We start from the raw sequence: 18,443 nt of genomic DNA, 5'->3' as shown, positions 1-18,443 counted from the left end.
GACCTTTCGTGCTCGCTCTCATCGAACCGGAAGATAAATAGAAACACGTGTGACGCCCCTTGATGAGGGAAATCCCCTGCTGCCACATACATCTGAGGCCAGAGGAGGCTGAACATTATCATGGCTGCTGAGTCTGAGATGGTTGAAGACCAAATTTTGTCTGATGTACATGTTACTGCAATTCGTTCTGGTATCTCTCGAGGATATGAGAAAGGTAATCATACATACCGTATGTGAGTGGGTATATGGCGAAAATTTAGGCACTACCCTAAATAAATATAAAAAAATATTTTACTTATGAAATATTATCCAGCCCAATCGTCAGACCCAGACAGGACCTTTTTTCTTTTTACTATTTTGTAAACAAATTTTAGCAATTTTTCCCAGATTTACTGTTCAATGAATTGCGACCATATATTGTTTTTTAAATCAAGAATGAAAATAATAATAAATTCACTCCCATAACCTTGTTCATTGAATGAGTGCCCATAACCACTCATTCAATGAACAAGGTTAGTTTTCTGTTACTATTTTCTGTGTGGTAAAATAAGATTGGCTATGTTTGACTTATTTTCTATTGTTTTGGTGGGAAAAATGCTTAATTTGTTTTACACTGTTGGTTTCCATTGCACCTATTATTCATCATATAACTAATTGGCTCTAAAATAAATTGAATTCTAAAAAAAAAAATTCTAAATTAAAAAGAGATCAATTGTTTTGTGACAATTCAGGTCCACGATCAAATCCTTCATAAAAATCATATCCACAATTGAATCGCTATAAAAGCTTTATGTTACGGGACCCAGCAGATTTGAGTTCTGGTTTGTGTTATTGAGTATTGACTGCTCTGGGGCTGGATTGTTTTGATAATTTCATTAATTAGTTACAGTCAATCTTTGTTTTTCAACTTTCTCGTAGGATTGCAATCGTTATCAAGATTTGTTGTCAATTACCAGGCTGGAGAGAGAAGGGAAGAAAGAATGAAAGAAGAAAGCAAGAAGGACAGTCAGGATGACATCAATGCCATGACTGATATAGATGGAGATTTGGTATTAACCAGGAAACACAAAGCAAAGGATGTCATTACTATTGGTATAAGATGAATAATTCTGTGTTCTGACTCACTGCTCAAAAAACCTTTTTCTCTGACATCACTTTCCAGTTTTCTTCTCTCTTGTTTTCTCTCAACCTCCCTTCTATTATATTTTAGTGAAATTTTATAAATTCATATTTTGCATTGGCTGGCTTGCCTGCAGACATGCATACCTCGCTTTCTTTAAGTATGCACTTTTTCAATGTTTGCCTGCAAACTGTGATCAAACTTGTAATTGTCACAGAATGACGTTTCTAATAACATATGTATTGTTAATTATTCACTATAGATCGACATGCTCTTTGTAAGTTCCTATACATGGTTTCCAAAATTTTAGATGTTGAATAGGAATTGAATTTATGAAATGTATAGAGGCCTACACCTGGGGGGGGGCACTCGACCAAAAAAGTGGTAGGGGTGTGCCGTGGGAGAGACAAAAAAGAACAAAATGCTATGCCTTGGAGCGGCTTTCTTTCTTTTTTTTTCTCTATAAGACAAAAATGCTATGCCTTGGAATGGAAATTTGGGTGTAAAAATGGGGGTCCCCTCCGCGGCACATACCCACTATGCATTATATACTGAGTGCCCCCCCCCCCCCCCGGGGGGCCTACACTTGTACTTAAATGTTTGGAAGCTTTGCCATTTTTTCATAGAGTCACTTTTCATTTGGAAGAAGTTAAAAACAAATTACTCCTGAACAAAAAGTGACTCCATGCAAGTGACCTGTGAACAATTTGCAAAGATTCTAAACATTTAAGGGCACATTTTATGTGTTTTGTGACATTAAAATACAAATAGACTTTTCCATATTTTGACATTCATGTCCTTGAAAAAAAGTTGTCCTGAGCCCTGTGAAAATATCGCTTTTCTTTTTATCATGATCTTTTCTTAATTTTTTATTCTTTACTCATCAATAGCCCATGCAATGCAAACCAATCTACAAGATGTCGGAATGCAGGTATGCTATTAGATTTATTTACCAAAGATTACACTGACAGATTGGCATTTAGGAAAAAAATGTTTAAAAACATTGCACACGGAAATTCATTGTCTGCGTCCATCATTAAAAACTAAAAAAAGAACAAACAAAGCCAAAACCATACAATATAATTTTGAGCTGTAGTGATGGCATTTTCCAGACTTAATCAGTATTGCGACTCAAGGAAGTGCATTCAATATTTTCCTGATTCTGATGAAATTGCCCCTGTCATGTCTAAACTACAAGAACACTGCGTGTTAATTCTAAGTTCAAAGAGCATGTTTGAAAATGAACACCTTGGCCTGTATTAAACCTGTGCAAACGTTTTATCTTTGTTTTCCAGGTATGGATGGGTTGTCTTTTGCTCTGCAATTTCATTCTTAACAATTGTCCAAGATTTGAGAATTCAACAGTCTTAGAACTGGGAGGAGGGACAGGATTAGCAAGTGTTGTCATGGCAACCACTGCAAAATATGTTATTTGTACAGGTAAGTTTGGATCATAATTCATCATAACAGGTAGAGAAGAAGAAGAAGAAGAAGGAGGAGGAAGAGGAGAAGAAGAATAAGGAGGTCAGGAGAAGATGAAAGAAGAAGAAATGGAGAAGGAAGATAAGACATTAAAGAATTTTAAAAAAAAGAAGAAGTAAGTTGTGGAGAAAGAGGAGAGGAGGGAAAGAGGAGGAAGGGGGTAAAAGATGTAATAGATTACTACTACACCTGACACTTACTTCAAAGGGAGAGAGAAAAAGAGGGAGGAGCAAAGATGGGGCGATGGTAGGAGAAAAAAGAGACAGACATGGGATGTTTAATGCCATTAGCATTTACAGGACTTTGAACAATTGATCAATAACAGCTGCTTTGCTAAAGCCAGGGTACTTTATTAGAGATTGGTGGGGATTTTTACCTGATTGCTAAGAAAGCATGAATGCTTGTAAGCAAGCAACCAGAGGACCGACAGCTTAAGGTCCTCTCCTAAGGACCTGGTAATGAGGATTAATGCCTTACCAAAGGGCACTAGCGCACCAAGTGGGAATCGAACCCGGGTCACCGGAATACGAATCCCCCGCTCTACCGACTGAGCTATCGCGCCTCCACTACATTACTTTAGAGCTCTTAGAGACTTCTGATAGTGCTGCAAACCAGTATAATGAATTATTATAAGTTTAAATGTCACTTCTGGATTTCCTTGATCCCCTGTAAATACTGCAGCGATGGTGAAAACATCAAAAGTTTTTACAAGTAATAATGCCTTGATCTCTCTGTACTTGCAGATACTGGAAAGGATGTCCTAGAAATGTGTGAGAGAAATGTAATTGCAAATAAGGATATTTATAATAGAAGAGGGCATGAACTAGAGAGACTGGTTATAGTACGAGCTTTAGATTGGATGGATTCAGACATCCAAACAGGTAGGATGATGACCATTTTATGATTGTCTTTCAATAATTTGTTGTGTCTCACTGGATAAGTCTCCATACTTTGAACCACAAGGTCTGGGATTCAAATCCCACCAAAGCACCTGCATTATGCAGCAAGGCATTTTTATAACTATTTTCCCCCTGGGGCTTCACCCCTCTGGGAAAATAGAAATTGCCAGACTGACCTCTGTTAAATAATTCCCACTTTACTTTCTCATACTATACTTTCTTTGATTGGTCTGGAAATATTTCTGATCTATCCTTGGGGCTTTGTCCCTTGGTATATTTGCCAGTCCAATTCTGGACAAATAGTTCCTAGTTTTATACTAGATGTAAAACCCTGGAATACATAATATGTCAGTTTTCAGTAGTATTGTTGATCAATGAAGGATTGTATTTATATTTTCAGATGAATCTATTCCATTTTCTTGGAGTCAAAAGGACCTTCAACTCCTATCTGATGTAGATGTAATTATTGCTGCAGATGGTAAGTTTGTAAGCTGTAATTTAGGTTTAAGATATCAAGTGCCCTTCAAAGAAATCTTTTAAGGTCAGTCTAAAGTTCAGGGTCAGTAATGTGAATAACACAAGACTATCACCTAATATTCAAATCTCCCCGGCCATTGACATATCTTTTAAACTCTTTATATTCTTTTTTTTTCATTTGGAACATTAATTTTTTTAAATTTATTAGGTACCTGTGCCCTGTCTCTGTAATGAAATATTTTTCTCTAAAAATAACCATTGAGTAAGAGTTATTGGATATCAGGAAACTACAGAGAAAAATTGATGTCCTGAATTTCAATTTTAAACCATTCCTTGCTTTCATGAGATATGGTTTTATATCAAATGTTTTATATTAAATAGAAAAAAAAAGCATGCCATCATTTCTTTATTTCGTGCCTATTCAAAATAATTTTCATGTGAAGTCAGTAAGTCACAAAATTTATTCAATAAGAAATCTATTTGGGCCGGGGCACACAGTCTAGTAATGAATTGATAATAATGAATTGGAAAAGTGGTGTTCACTTTGGTGGGAATTACCAAAACTAAAACTTGATTGCATTGTGCATCTCTGCTTTCTTCTTTTTTTTATGAATACAGTGGTCTACAGCAACGATCTGACCGATGCCTTTTTCACAAAACTTCTAACTTTAATGAAAACAGGAAAACAAAAGACCTGTTTCATTACTACTGAAAGAAGGTTAGCTTATGAACATCAGCTTTGGTGTTTTTACATATTTGTTTCCCTTTGACGTGTTAAGCAAGTATGAAGCAACAGACTTGTGCAAACCCTTCACTCAATCAAGTTAAGGGTCTGAATACGCAGCCTAATCATACCTTGTGTACTGAAGGCACTCGAAATACCAAGTTTTGTATGTGCTAGTCTTTGCGTGAAGACACTTGTTGATCACAGTTTCAGTCAGGGTCTGTGCCTGCAGTCTCATTTATTGTCAGTATTATGAATAGTTATCTCAAAAGATTAGACTTTTAGACTAAATATTTATACACACATTTAATGAGACATTACATCAAACCCTCGTTGCAGAATTCGCCGCTGCAGCAAATGGTTTTGCTACTGTCCTATACCCTGATAACAAAGTCCTTGTTGGAGGAACCAAGATATTTCATTCCCAATAATCCCTCTTAGGTAACATTTCTCCGCAGGCACAAGCCCGGGGTTGAAAAAATAAACAACAGCTGTGATATTACGTAAGAGCAGCTCTGCCTGTAATAGGCCTTTCAAAATTGAATTATTGTATTTGATATTTAATCAAGTTTTCGAAGGCATATTGTATTTTGAAATTCAATGTTAATGTTTTAATTTTCGAATGAAGAAAATCAGCCTGAAAAAAGAAACTGTTAAAGATAAATAAAAATGACTGAATGCGATGGTGAGCAGGTTTGCTTTAGTTTTTTTGGGCCCATTGAGGTCAAGAAGCACATGCTTTTTATACCCCTCTGTAAAACAGCGTTGATATGTTATCAACGCTGAGTAGGGCAATCCCTCCGTCTTTTTAATGATCGTTTCTTTGTAACTGTAAATATATCTATCGTTGTTTTATTTTTTAATTGACGGAAAATAAATACAATACAATACAATACTTAAATAACTGGCCCGGGGTGATTGAGGTTTTCCATGGTTCATAATCGGGGTTTGTTTTCTACGACGGTTTTGCGTCATGTACCACACATTGTTTGTCAGTTCACTCTCCCCTTTTGTGGTTTTTTGGTTTATAAGAGCCCCCATCCTCACTTTGTACATTATCATGTTTGTTTGTGGGTGGATCTAGCAAAGATACTACAAGGGAAAGATCAGACATTTCGGCGATTTTTTGAAACGCTCGATAAATGCTGACAGGGAAGGGCGCCCAAGAGCGTTGAGTAATTAAATCTTCGCATATCGGCACGCGACTGTATAAAACATATGGGGAAATGACAGAGTGGAGTTTGGAGAGGGCTCAAGGGTGGCTTGTGAAAATATTTCCACATTTCAGAAACATCTGAAATATATTCATCTCAAATGTAAGGGGGAAAAAATTGAAGAAAAAAAAATTTGAAATGTAAAAATAGTCTATCCCTTCAACCCTTCACTATTTCTCTCGTTTTGTACACAACCATCTCACGATACGCAAAGGTCAAAACGGTTGTTACTTACTCAACGCTGTGGGGCGCTCTTCCCAAGCGTTTCGTTACGCGGTCTATGTACTGTCCGATCTTCCCCTTGTAGTATCTTTGGATCTAGGACCTCATAAGGAGGGGGATGCCATTGAAACTGTCATATACATACATGTAGTTTAGGTTTTCTGACAAGTAAAAAAACATGATTTTGCTTTGAAAACTGCTGCATTAAAAAATGACACTAAAAAGTGTTTTTATTGTATGAAACAGAAAGCACATTGCAAATTTTGCGTTGAAAAAAGGGGGGGGGGGTGCAACTAGCTCTTCTGCTCTGCCCCCACCCAATCTTTCATATGGTGTTGATACTTGATATAATATAAAAGTCAATGGGTGAACATCGATTCAATGCCATTTCTCTCAATCATGTTCATGATTCAAATAACAAAATGAAAGCAGGCAGCATGGACATGACTGAAAAATATTTATGATATACAGCTATTGGTCCCCTGTTGCACTTTCTGACATGCAGTTCATTGTTACCTCTTGGATGTCTTTTGTTAAAGGACAAGTCCACCCCAACAAAAAGTGGAATTGAATAAAAAAATCCAACGAGCATAACACTGTAAATTTCATCAAAATCAGATGTAAAATATTATTCAATTCAATTCATTTATTTCCATATTCAAATTCAAATTGTACAATGTACGACATTTTAAAGTTTCGCTTAATTTCACAAAACAGTTATGCACATCCTGGTTGGTATGCAAATGAGGAGACCGATGACCTCATCTACTCACTATTTCTTTTGTATTTTATTATATGAAATATGAAACATTCTAATTTTCTTCTTATTGTCCAGTGAAACAATGATTACCGGTAATTCCTCCGTGAACATGTGGAATTAGCATTATTTAGTACTATATGATTCAGTCAAGTCAGTCCTTATGGAAATCTGTAAAAATATGAAATATTGTATAATTCAAAAGATAAAAACAAAAGAAATAGTGAGTGATGGACATCATCAACTGACTCATTTGCATCTCACTTAGTTGTGCATATCACTGTTTTGTGAAAAATAAGTGAAACTTTAAAATGCCATAACTTTCTTATTTTACATCCAATTTTGATGAAATTTTCATTGTTATGCTAGTTTGATTTTTCTCTATTTATTCAAATCAACATTTTGCTGGGGTTGACTTGACCTTTAATACAGCATTTTTAAATTTTTCTTTGCATTAATTTCTACTGTAGGTTAAATTTCACCATGACAGATTTGGATGTAACGTGTAAGGAATATGATCATTTTAGGGAATGGTTGAAGAGATTGGAAACCACTTCGGATTATCGTATCAAACAGCTGGACTCAGACGTACCACAATTCATTCAGTATCCTCAGTCAAGATATTTGGTAAGATTTCCAGTTTATCACATCAGTTTTACACTTCATCATAAGGACAATCTGAGCATGGGTTTCGCATTAGATTTTATGTTATGCTGGGCCAAATTCATTTATCTTCTATTTTGATTCTTTGACAAATGTTAATTTAACGAAACTAGGCAAAGTTATTGCAGTGTATTCAACCTCGACATGTGTGACCTAATTATGTACTTTTATTTTTTCACTCCCTTTCTTCTTCTTTTTCTTCTTCTTCTCTCTCTCTTTCACCCCCATTGTCACAGGAGCTTTGGCAAATCCAACAAATTTCTTCAGCGCATTTAGTCCCAACTTCCTGAGGGATATCCGACCAAGGCTAGAGGACTTGCAGCTAGGCACTTATAGATGCCAGGTACGTGGAACCAACACGACCAAAGCTTTCCTATTCCTACAGAACGTGTAGTCCATTGCCTGTGTTGCAGAGACTGCCATCAGAAAAAATGGAACCATCATGAGCACAGCTTTTTTAGACCTACAGAACATGTAGTCCCTTGTCTATTATGGAGCAGAGATTACCACCACAGGAATTGAATGATCAAGACCACAACTCCTACAGATGATGTAGTCCATTGCCTATGGATTAGTAGTTGCCACCATAGACACTGAATGATCAGATGATACCTTTTGTCCCTTGCATATGATGTGGCAGACTACCACCATGGAAAACATGGACATGAAACCACCATATCTCAGCTTTCTCAGTCCTGCAGAACATGTATGTCCTTGTTATAATTTAGCAGATACTACCACCATGAGACCACAAACATGGCAACAGCTTTCTTTATGATAGTCCTACAGAGCATTTAATCCCTTGCATATGATGTACACGTAGGACCATATAGGTTCTTAATCATTCTCAAAGTGTTGTGAATGCTCCAACTGCTTGATATCAGAGGCCCAATTTGTCCTTTGATTTGAAGGCAAGCAGGAAGATTGAAAGTCAATAATACCTTCTGACATTGATGATAGATGCCTTACAGAAGGTCACTTGTGCATTGCCTTGATGTTTGTCTTGTTCTACTTGGGCCATCAGGGTTCTGAAACACATCAATTATTAATGATCTCATGATTTTCCCTTGATATAAATCCTATATCCATTTTTTAATAAAAATTCCGGGAGTGTGAACACCCACTGAACAAATGTATCACTTCTCTTTGAAAATATGGATATTGTTGACTCATTTTAATCAAGTATAAACAATGTGAGAAGAGTTTACTCTGAAGTATTCCTGCCACCAAACTTTTTTTTTCTCTCTCTGGAAATATGAAAGTGTGCAATCAAGCGTTTATTGGCCTGAATCCACAAAGGTGGTTTTGAACCCATGGTTTATGCAGGTTTCCTGTAAAAATTACACTGAGTTTACTGCATATACTAAAAAAAATCCATTGCTGATGCACCCTATTGTTAGCACGTCAAATTAACACCTGTTGTCATGGTTGATTACTTTATTTTATTCATGAGTCCACAGTGGACTCGTAAATTGAAAACAGTGGACTCATGAATAAAATAAACAAAGCTTACTCAACCATGGCAACAGGCGTCAATTTGGCGCACTGTGACAAAAGCATGGATCAGCATTGGACATTTTTAATGTACGCAATAAAATTAAGCATAATTTATCTGCATACGCTGTGGTTTCAACTGATGGTTTCCAAAACCACCTTTGTGAATTCAGGCCAATAATTATAGTAATCACCCACTTTTGTACTAAACCTATGTACAGTAATTGGGTAATAACCAGACTATTCAGGTTTTGTGAATATATTATTAAAATATAATTTTTTATAAGCATTATTACTACAGAACTCCCAACCTGTCGATTATTTTCTTTCCTTGACTTTATTGTTGCAATGATATGAAATGTACACGTTAACTATTTCGTGTTTTTCCTACGTAAAGTGCTTAGAAACACTTGTTAAAAGCGCTTATTATTTCTAATTGAAAAATAGGGATGATTTGCTAAAATATGTGAAACTACCTAATAGGAAAATCCCATGCACATATATATGAATAAAGGCCACCACACACCTTACAATAGGTCTGCAAACCAATTTCAGAAAACGTAGAATTAGATGCTTACATCATGACATTTGTAATGATGTCATAGCAATCTTACGATTGGCTACGATTTGAAACCAATTTGGCCTTTACTCCAAAATAAAGGCTTGCAATCATCCAAAATTATTATATCAATATTCTTACAATTAATTTGAACCTCAAATATTGATACTTTTTATTCACATTTTTAGAAAATAAGCAAAATTCTATTTGTTCCATGATGGGATAGTGGACCACTCGTAAGGTATGCGGCAGACTTTTAGAAGTGCAAGGCAGGCCCGATTAATAACAGGCCTGACATAGTTTCTCCTAGCAACTTCCAACGTTGGTCACAGGGGAAAAAATGCTCTTACAATAGTTACTCATCTATCAAAATCTCTGCTTTATTTTATTATTAAGAGAAGTGTTTGCAAATGTGTTGTTTTCAACACTAGCCTTTGAATAAATCTCAAGTATTCACAAAGATGTAGACAGGGTGATATTTGTCAAAACAGTTTTTCACATTTTAATCTCAATCCAGTGCATAGTATCAATGCCAGAATTTACAGCAAATTTACAGAATTGAAAAAGGCAATAGAAAAGACAAATTCAGATGACAACATGTAGACTTGAGGAATGCTGTATAACAACATACCAACAATAGCCCTTCAAATTTGATACCATTCACATGAACAAAATAATGTCTAGTTTACAATAAACTTTTTCATACAATGATACAACAAACAATTATCATAAGACTGTACATACTTCATTTTATATACACACACCTTTGTTGTTACTTCGACGCAGTCTGAAGTACCAGACTAGTCTGATCACTGATTCTTTTCAACACACAACTGAAACATGTTAACAGTATTCAAACTAAACCAGCCAGTATTCTAAGCTCCAGTTCAACTTAAATCATGATATAAAGTCTGGGCTAAAATTTTAATGGAAACTGTTAAAGCTGTGTAAAACGTATGTTCATATTGTTTGCTTCTTACCAATTTATTAGGACTTTTCCAATGTTTTAAAAGTGAAGAAAATTACTATGGTCTGTGATGTTATGAGTGCGAAATGAGATGGTACGTGTAGTTTGATTATGGGGATTTGCATCACACCTGGGCTCCGTAACACAAAGGTTTGCAATCCCTAAATATCAATGACCAATCAAGATTGTTGTTGCATGCGCACTCTGTTAAAAATACTGACTTGGAACCAATCAGTGTGGTTCTTTCATACTTGCAATTCATCGCAAACCTTTGTGTTACAGAGCCCTTGTTACCCATAGGTAACCACAACATTAGATTTTTATATTTACCAGAGTTCAGAATACAGGCCAATATCATAAATTCGTCAAATAATTCAAATCATATAATTTGAATACAGTATTCAAAGTTGAAGCAATTTTTAACACCATGAAATACATAGATGTGAAGCTGAATTATTTCTATATGTCAAACAAGTAGATTCCAAACATGCACATTGTGGATGTAAATGTTATAGAAGTGAACGCACTTGTTTGTAAATGCTTCATTTGTATTCAAGTCAAGCCAACACTACACACTAGAGCACAGATACAGCTCATCTATTAAAAATTATTTCGATTAAGATTTCACAGAAATCGTGCATGGGTGAAAATTGGTGAAGACATTATTTCCACAAATAGTTGTTTTTGTTGCATATCACTGAGCATTTCCTAACTCCTTAAGACTTGCATAAAAAATGTTTTTGTTTCCTTTTTTTAATGGGTATGAACATTTAATTGACAAAATTAATAGTCGGTCTCAACAGCCCAAATTAACAAAGGTGGTTTTTAAAGCAATCGATTGAACCCATGGTTTAAGCAGATTTCCTATATAAATTATGCTTAATTTACCGTTTATATTAAAAAATGTCAAATGGTTGATGCACGCTTTGGTCATACTGTGCTAAATTGATGCCTGTTGCCGTGGTTATCCACGCTATTTTATTTATGAGTCGACTGTTTTGAATTCATGAGTCGACTCTTCAAACAGTGGACTCGTGAATACAATAGCATACTTAACCACCGCAACAGTCATTAATTTGGTGCACTTTGACAAAAACGCGCATCAGCATTGGACATATTTTAATATACGCGGTAAAAGAGCGTCATTTATACAGGAAATCTGCCTATATCGTGGGTTCAACCGATGGTTTTCAAAACCACCATATGAATTCAGGATGATGGATTGCATTGGTAGTTGTGTATTATCGCTCGTAACATCAATCCTAAGATCAGTTTGCTAAGCTCTATGGGCCCAGGGGCGGGAAACAAAGCTTTGTTAGCAATCATAAAACATCTTATTACGATTGATTGCATTGAACACAATATATAATGAAAATCAAGCGTGACATCTATTGCTAACTTTGTGTTTACAGGACTCAGGGGGGGGGGGGCATTTTATAAAGCTGTTCATAAGTCACAAGGAACTTCAAGAACGACTGGTGAACCCTTCTTTTGCGTCGCCAATGGATATACCATTCACAACAAGAAAGGATCAGGCATTCTTCAAGTCGCTCTTAACTTACAAACAGCTTTATGAAACACCCACCTGGTACAAAAACACGACAGGTACAGTAACAAGAATGCCAACAGTGTCTTTCTGAAGCAATCACACTCAGCACATATTCCTTGCTAATCCTCCCATTTCAGCATAGGCAGAACAATGTGGACTACAGGAAAACAGATGAGAAACACTGAGTGGGATTCAAGCTAAAAGATGCGACATAGGCATTTGACAAGGTGCCTCATCTGCCCAAAACATACAAACAGTATGACCCATATGGCCATACAAACAGTATGGCCCATAGTCTGAAGTCTGGTTCAAATTTAGACCAAGGTCTAAAATTGTGGGAAGCTGAAAATGTCATGGTTTACTTTGTATTTTTATCATGCTAACTATATCGTTTCATCGTGCTTTAATGATGAAGAAAGTTGTTTTAGTTATTATTCCCAGACAATTACAAATGATTCAAGTGCAAGTTAAGAGTGACTTTAAGAATGACTGATGATCCTTTCTTATGCTAAATACATGCACTTTCACGATTAAATGCTCATTGGTGATTATTTAGCACGTAAGAAAGGTCCACCAGTCGTTCTTAAAGTCACTTATGAACAGCTTTATGAAACACCCACCAGACTTTGAATCAAATCAGAATTCAGAATATGGGCTTATAATATGTACATCTCCAAAGTGTTTATTATATGCACAGAGAACGGCAATGATGAACTCGATGTCAATCAACATTTTTTGTAAGAATTGTTTTAAAGTACACGAGTAGGAGGTAGATTTGCTTGACATACAAGTAATCTAATCAATATCGACACAAAAAGACCATCTCTTCAGAGAATATCTTGAAAATGCAGCATAAACATTTTGCATTTTTGTGATAAGAAAGATTTGGTCGTGTTGTAATAAAGTGAGGGTGAGAATAATGGTTTCCTGGATGACAGACATAATGGCCCGAATTAACAAAGGTGGTGTTGAAAACCCACGGTTAAGTTAATGGTTTATGCAGATTTCCTATATTAATTACGCATAATTTTGCGCGTATCTGGCATATGTATAAGAAATGTCCAATGCTGATGCATGCTTTTGTCACAGAGCGCCAAATTGACGCCTGTTACCATGGTTAGATACGCTATTTTATTCATGAGTCCACCGTTTGAAGAGTGGATTTATTAATTCATAACAGTGGACTCATGAATAAAATAGCGTGGATAACCACGGCAACAGGCGGCAATTTGGTGCACTGTGACAAAAGCGTGCATCGGCATTGGACATTTTTTAAATACGCAGTAAAATAAGCGTAATTTATAAATGAAATCTGCATAAACCATGGACCCAACCATGGGTTTTCAAAACCACCTTTGTGAATTCGGACTAATATGATCTTATTGAGCAGCATTGGTAATTATCCACCTGATATCTCATGAGAAGATTTTCAGTGTTAAAATAAAAAAAAAGACCACAGAATAAATTCGGGGGGGGGGGAGAAATAAAGACTGTAAAAAGTAAGAAATTTCATGTTATATAAATACATTTATAGACACTACAGAATGTATCAGAAATATACATTGTATTACAAAAGATTTTACAGAATATTCTCAGTACAAGAGTACAAGAAATAATAAAAAAGACTTGTCATCAAAGGTGTTTTCAGAAATAGAAATACAAGTATCAGGGATAAAGATTACAGAGTGTATCAGAAAAAATAGACCACAAAGTGTCTCTGAATGAGAATACAGATCGTCTACGAATAAGATACTATTATACAGACTGTACAAGAAAAAGCAGACATAAATTAGAAGTGTGGGATAAAATCTGAAAATGAATTACGGATTCATTTTGTCATGAGTTTATGCAACCTCCAGGATTAATGGAAGCACAACATAATGAAAATATCAGTATTAACTTTTGCTCTAAATGTGTGTCTACTTATTAAATATGTTCACACTGCACAGCAGTGTGAGTGTATTTGTGCTTCAATGTACAAGTCAATGTCAATCCCTCTTTTCCCAAAAGTAAAATATGGTAGTGAATGATCTTCTCTTTGTAATGATGATTAAGATCACACCCATTAGTCTAAGCTGAGAATCTTCAGCAGGGATTAAACTAAAAGTTCATTTTTGGCAACTTGTAGGTTTTGCCATGCCTGTTTTCATCTCAGTAGAAGTAAATACTTCCAAGTTTATTAGATTAAATAGGGTAATCCAAACTGGTCAATGTGGTTATAAGGCCAATTCAACAAATGGGATTAAAGAAGACCAACTAAGATTAGGTAGATGGTTTATGTATTATGATATTCAATGAAGGCTCGAAAAGATTGGGAAGAAAATAACCTTAAAATATCTCATGTGTACTCCTGATAATACAAACTATATTTATTTATTTATTTTATTTCCAGGCAAAAGACATCAAGAGTAAGTACAAGAAGGAAAAATTACCACCGACTAGTGCCTGAGGATGACTAAAAGAAAAACTAGTTTCTGTTATGAAGCTTTCCTCAAAGTCCATTCCACAAAAATTGCATAATTACTAGATAGGTTTCATGATGTGACATAAAGGTAGACAGTCTTGCTCATGACTGCTAAACTTGAAGGAATAGATCAAGAAAACAACTCATCAAATGCAGCACATACCAAGAAGTTTGTATGTATGATGTAGCTTGTGAAGTACGTAGCACCACGTTGTGTAGTGTTGTGTATGAATGGATAAAATGGCTGGCTGATACAACCTAGGAAGGTCAAGGTGTTTGATTGAATCTGCAAATATGAAACATGAATAACTGTACATTCCACTCAGAAGGCCTATCTTCATACAGTGTCTTCAATCCTTTTATCAAGTTTGGGACTAGAGTCATCGCACGATATGTTCGGTGTTGCCTTTTCCAGCTGAGGTTTATCATCAAGGCTCCTCCTGCCCAGCAGAGGATTCTCTTCCATAGTCCCACCTGTGCTCATCTCCCCTTCTGTGTTCATCGCCATGGCAACGTCATCCCTCTTGACGGCAAGCTCCTCCTGAGGGTAGAGGATGGGCGGTCCTATATCGGCGTCTTCTCTCATCTGGTTACCATGGTTACTGTTCTCTTCCTCAGGATTGACCTGGAGCCTTGTGACATCACGCCGCTGACCACACTTTAGAAGCTGATTCATGAATCGAGAGACGAGATGTGGGTGCAGGAGGCTGAAGTCGTAGAGGTTGATCAGATGAAGCAGGAAGTTGCTGGTCAGGTTCTGTCTCAGGACGTCCTCACCGTGGGCATCGATGAACAAGGAGCACGCCCTCGGGATCTGGGAGTCGGCAATGAAACTGGGGAAAACAAGTAAAGAACTTAGCGACCAGGAAAAACTAATTTTACTTATGCATCTGCCATTGCCAGATCAAGAATACATAACACACCTACTTTCTATTCTTTTCAGATAATGAAGTCTATATCTATAACGTTTTGGCGTTGTGACCCCAAATAGAAATTCAATTATTGCAAAAGCAAAAATAATGACCACTTTGACCCTTGACCTTGTCACTACCATAGGTGCATACTTGACCAAATTTGAAGTTAATGCATAAAACAGTTCTTTAGTCATTGCCAGAACCAGAACAGGATGGAGAAATGATGCCTATAAAAACACCCACACATCAGGCGCAGATCTGGCTGGAACAGACAGGGGGTTTAGTACAGACATTACGGCCCCTGACAAAAATCTTGTATCCAACCCAATTAATATTTGTAACAACTTACTTGTGCTTCATACAGTGGTTGTTCCATAATTTCATTAGTTCCTTTTCTCCTTCATTCACGTCAGAGAATTCATCAATCATCTGTTGAGGATAAACACATTAACTTTAAAATAAATGACAATACTATTTAGTCTGTGCAAAGATTTTTTTAAATAGGCCTGGTTTTTAACTTGATTGCAGCTTCATTTCCATGGTATTTTTAATGTTTAAAACCACCCTTCCTTTTTATTGATACACTATTAAGTGTACAAAAATAAAAGAAAATCTGAATTTCGGGGGCTAATATTCCAAGATTATCAAATTTACCAAAAAAAGAAAGGCCACTCAGCTTTTTCAATGGTATATGACCTGTACTTCTGGCACAGTGCATCTCTCAACTAATTTTGAGGTTGAAAATAGCAGGTATGAATTTTATTTTTATTCCAAGTTATGGCAATCAAGTGCCCTGAAGTCCACTGGCCTTAGTGACTTGGTCCACACCCTCAGACTGAAACTCCTTACTGATAAGATTGACATGACTTTACACAGTGATGCCAAACTTTATCAATTAAAAAAAAAATGAATTCTGAAAAAGAAGAAGCAGTATGGACCCTGGTCACTGTAAAGAGGTTGCATAGTCCCTGAACTGAGCTGTGGCTTTATCATTGGAAAGCAGACGACTATTGCACATGCACAATGATCAGAAAACAAAAAATTGCCTTATCCATAGCAATTTAACAGGAAATGATATGCCTCCAATACAAGGTACAGCTTATTCATGGCAAAAAAAAGAGGAAAAATATGCGAAAAGCGTGAACAGTTTGCATTTTTTTTCTTACCATTCTTGTTCTCTCTTTGATCCAATCAGGATCGATCTCATCTTCACTATCTTCATCCATCTCCTGAGGTCGGATTGGTTGCAGCGAATGAGTGTGGAAATATGTTCTGGGAAAAGAATCAAGGAAGAAAAACACCCAGTATAAATGCTTTATATCCACTTGGTTAACAAGCAGTAATAAACAGTATATTAACCCAGGGTAGCCACTGCAGTTCTGAAAACTGTTCTCCCAGTGCTCCCTGCTTTTATTACCCCCGGCTTTAGCTGGACTGCCTAGGCACTCAAGCATTCAAGGAATTTCTTCCTACCGGATAGGTACCCAACCACCTCACCTGGGTTGAGTGCGGCACAATGTGGGAATATTTCTTGCGGAAGAAAAACATGCAATGGCTAGGAATCAAACCCCCGTCCCTCAGGTTGAAAGACGAGAGTCATAACCACTAGACCATGACTCCCTCCAGTTGGTCCACTTCTTTGTATAATACCATATGGGCTGAGCATATTTGGTCTGAATTGAAGTCAGTCTACTAAGATCTTACATGATGTACCATTACTTGGTCTTATACTCACTTGGTGTAACTACCATTTAGTCTAATGCCCAGATGGTATAATTTTCACTTGGTCTCCTTTATTTTTTTAAACTTAATCAAATACAAGTTTGGATCATTCATAATAAGTTCATCTAATATAGTCTAAGTAGTGCTAGTACAAGTTGGTTGTATACAAAATGGGTAGTCTAAATGGTTATATATGAACTGGCTGTGGGAAAAAAAATGTGTTTGGACCACCTGGAATGAGACCAATCAGAAAGTATACAATGATGGTTTAGACCAAGTATGAATATCTAATGATTGGTTCTTGTATAGCGCCGGTATCTGCATCTGCTAGGTGCTCATTACATTTGCTCATTACACTTGCTCAGAAATAGGAAATGTCTCACAAATTTTAATGTTTTCAAACCGTGCATAGAATCATCATTAAGTTCAAATACTGTCCTTGTAGTGCTACAGTTATGTTATTTTTGTGATGATGTTGGGGGGGACAGAAACATCTTCAGGTAAGACTCAAAAAGTGGTTTGGGTCTCTGCTCTCCTCATAAATTGGGGGAGGCTATCTCACATCGATGTTATACAGGCTTATAAAGATCTGTTGAAATAGGAAAGCCCACTATATCATATACCTTTTAATTAACACAGAAAATTGAGAGACACATATAAATGAGTTTTGTGACAGTAAATTCAAAGGTCATACCTATTATGTCCTGAGATGTATGGTCTTTGCATGAGGTAGTCTGACTTTTCACCTTCTTGAAATTCTTGTAGAGTCTCTTTCTGTCTGAGAGGCCTGTACATCAAAAGTAATGACATATTCTCATACCATAGTGAACAGATTTATACCAGGTAATATCACATATTAGAATCCATTACATTTTGACACCCTTATAAATCTTGTAAGATTAGTATAAACTTATCAATATGAACAGTAGTTTCCATTAACCAAGAAGAAAATTCAATACAATTTGATCTACAATAACGAGTTTGATCAACCAAGATAAATTGTCACAATATCATTGTGGATCCAGATCTGGTACATTTCTATAAATTGAACTTTATAAAAGTCATAAAATCTAAGTTATTACTTGGAAAAATACCTACCATTTTGCTTGAATCAAATGTTATTTTATTATTAAATTCTCAGCCATGACACATATTCTTCCAGAATCCTTTTGTGGTGACATAACATTTGCTGTCTTGATATCTCAGAGGGTATAGG

At 36.2% G+C, this 18,443-nt stretch overlaps 2 protein-coding genes across 3 annotated transcripts in view; one reads left to right on the top strand and one right to left on the bottom strand.

Annotated features, from left to right (window-relative positions):
* The first annotated feature begins 20 nt into the window (after window positions 1-20).
* LOC121422711 (methyltransferase-like protein 22) lies at window positions 21-8,742 on the top strand. 2 transcript variants are annotated; one of them, XM_041617884.1, is made up of 9 exons: window positions 21-214; window positions 919-1,092; window positions 2,011-2,051; window positions 2,416-2,560; window positions 3,346-3,483; window positions 3,902-3,979; window positions 4,597-4,696; window positions 7,423-7,522; window positions 7,795-8,742. In XM_041617884.1, exons 1-9 carry the CDS (start codon window positions 121-123, stop codon window positions 7,846-7,848), a joined length of 924 nt encoding a protein of 307 aa, XP_041473818.1. In that variant the 5' UTR covers window positions 21-120; the 3' UTR covers window positions 7,849-8,742. The 2 variants fall into 2 exon arrangements, with proteins under 2 accessions (XP_041473818.1, XP_041473817.1); XM_041617883.1 differs by having other exon boundaries at window positions 22-214; window positions 7,366-7,522.
* A 6,013-nt stretch (window positions 8,743-14,755) lies between these two features.
* LOC121422555 (polycomb protein suz12-B-like) overlaps window positions 14,756-18,443 on the bottom strand; it is a 36,572-nt gene continuing 32,884 nt past the window's right edge. The window contains exons 11-14 of the mRNA XM_041617699.1: window positions 17,922-18,014; window positions 16,672-16,777; window positions 15,855-15,934; window positions 14,756-15,424 (exon numbers count right to left, since the gene is read on the bottom strand). Coding sequence (XP_041473633.1) covers window positions 14,929-15,424; window positions 15,855-15,934; window positions 16,672-16,777; window positions 17,922-18,014 — 775 coding nt within the window. The 3' untranslated portion in view covers window positions 14,756-14,928. The remainder of the gene's footprint in view (window positions 15,425-15,854; window positions 15,935-16,671; window positions 16,778-17,921; window positions 18,015-18,443) is intronic.

Source organism: Lytechinus variegatus, chromosome 10, assembly GCF_018143015.1.
Source record: "Lytechinus variegatus isolate NC3 chromosome 10, Lvar_3.0, whole genome shotgun sequence".
NCBI lineage: Eukaryota > Metazoa > Echinodermata > Echinoidea > Temnopleuroida > Toxopneustidae > Lytechinus > Lytechinus variegatus.
The sequence above is the reverse complement of the archived record's forward strand: the minus strand, read 5'-3'. Positions and strand labels throughout refer to the sequence as shown.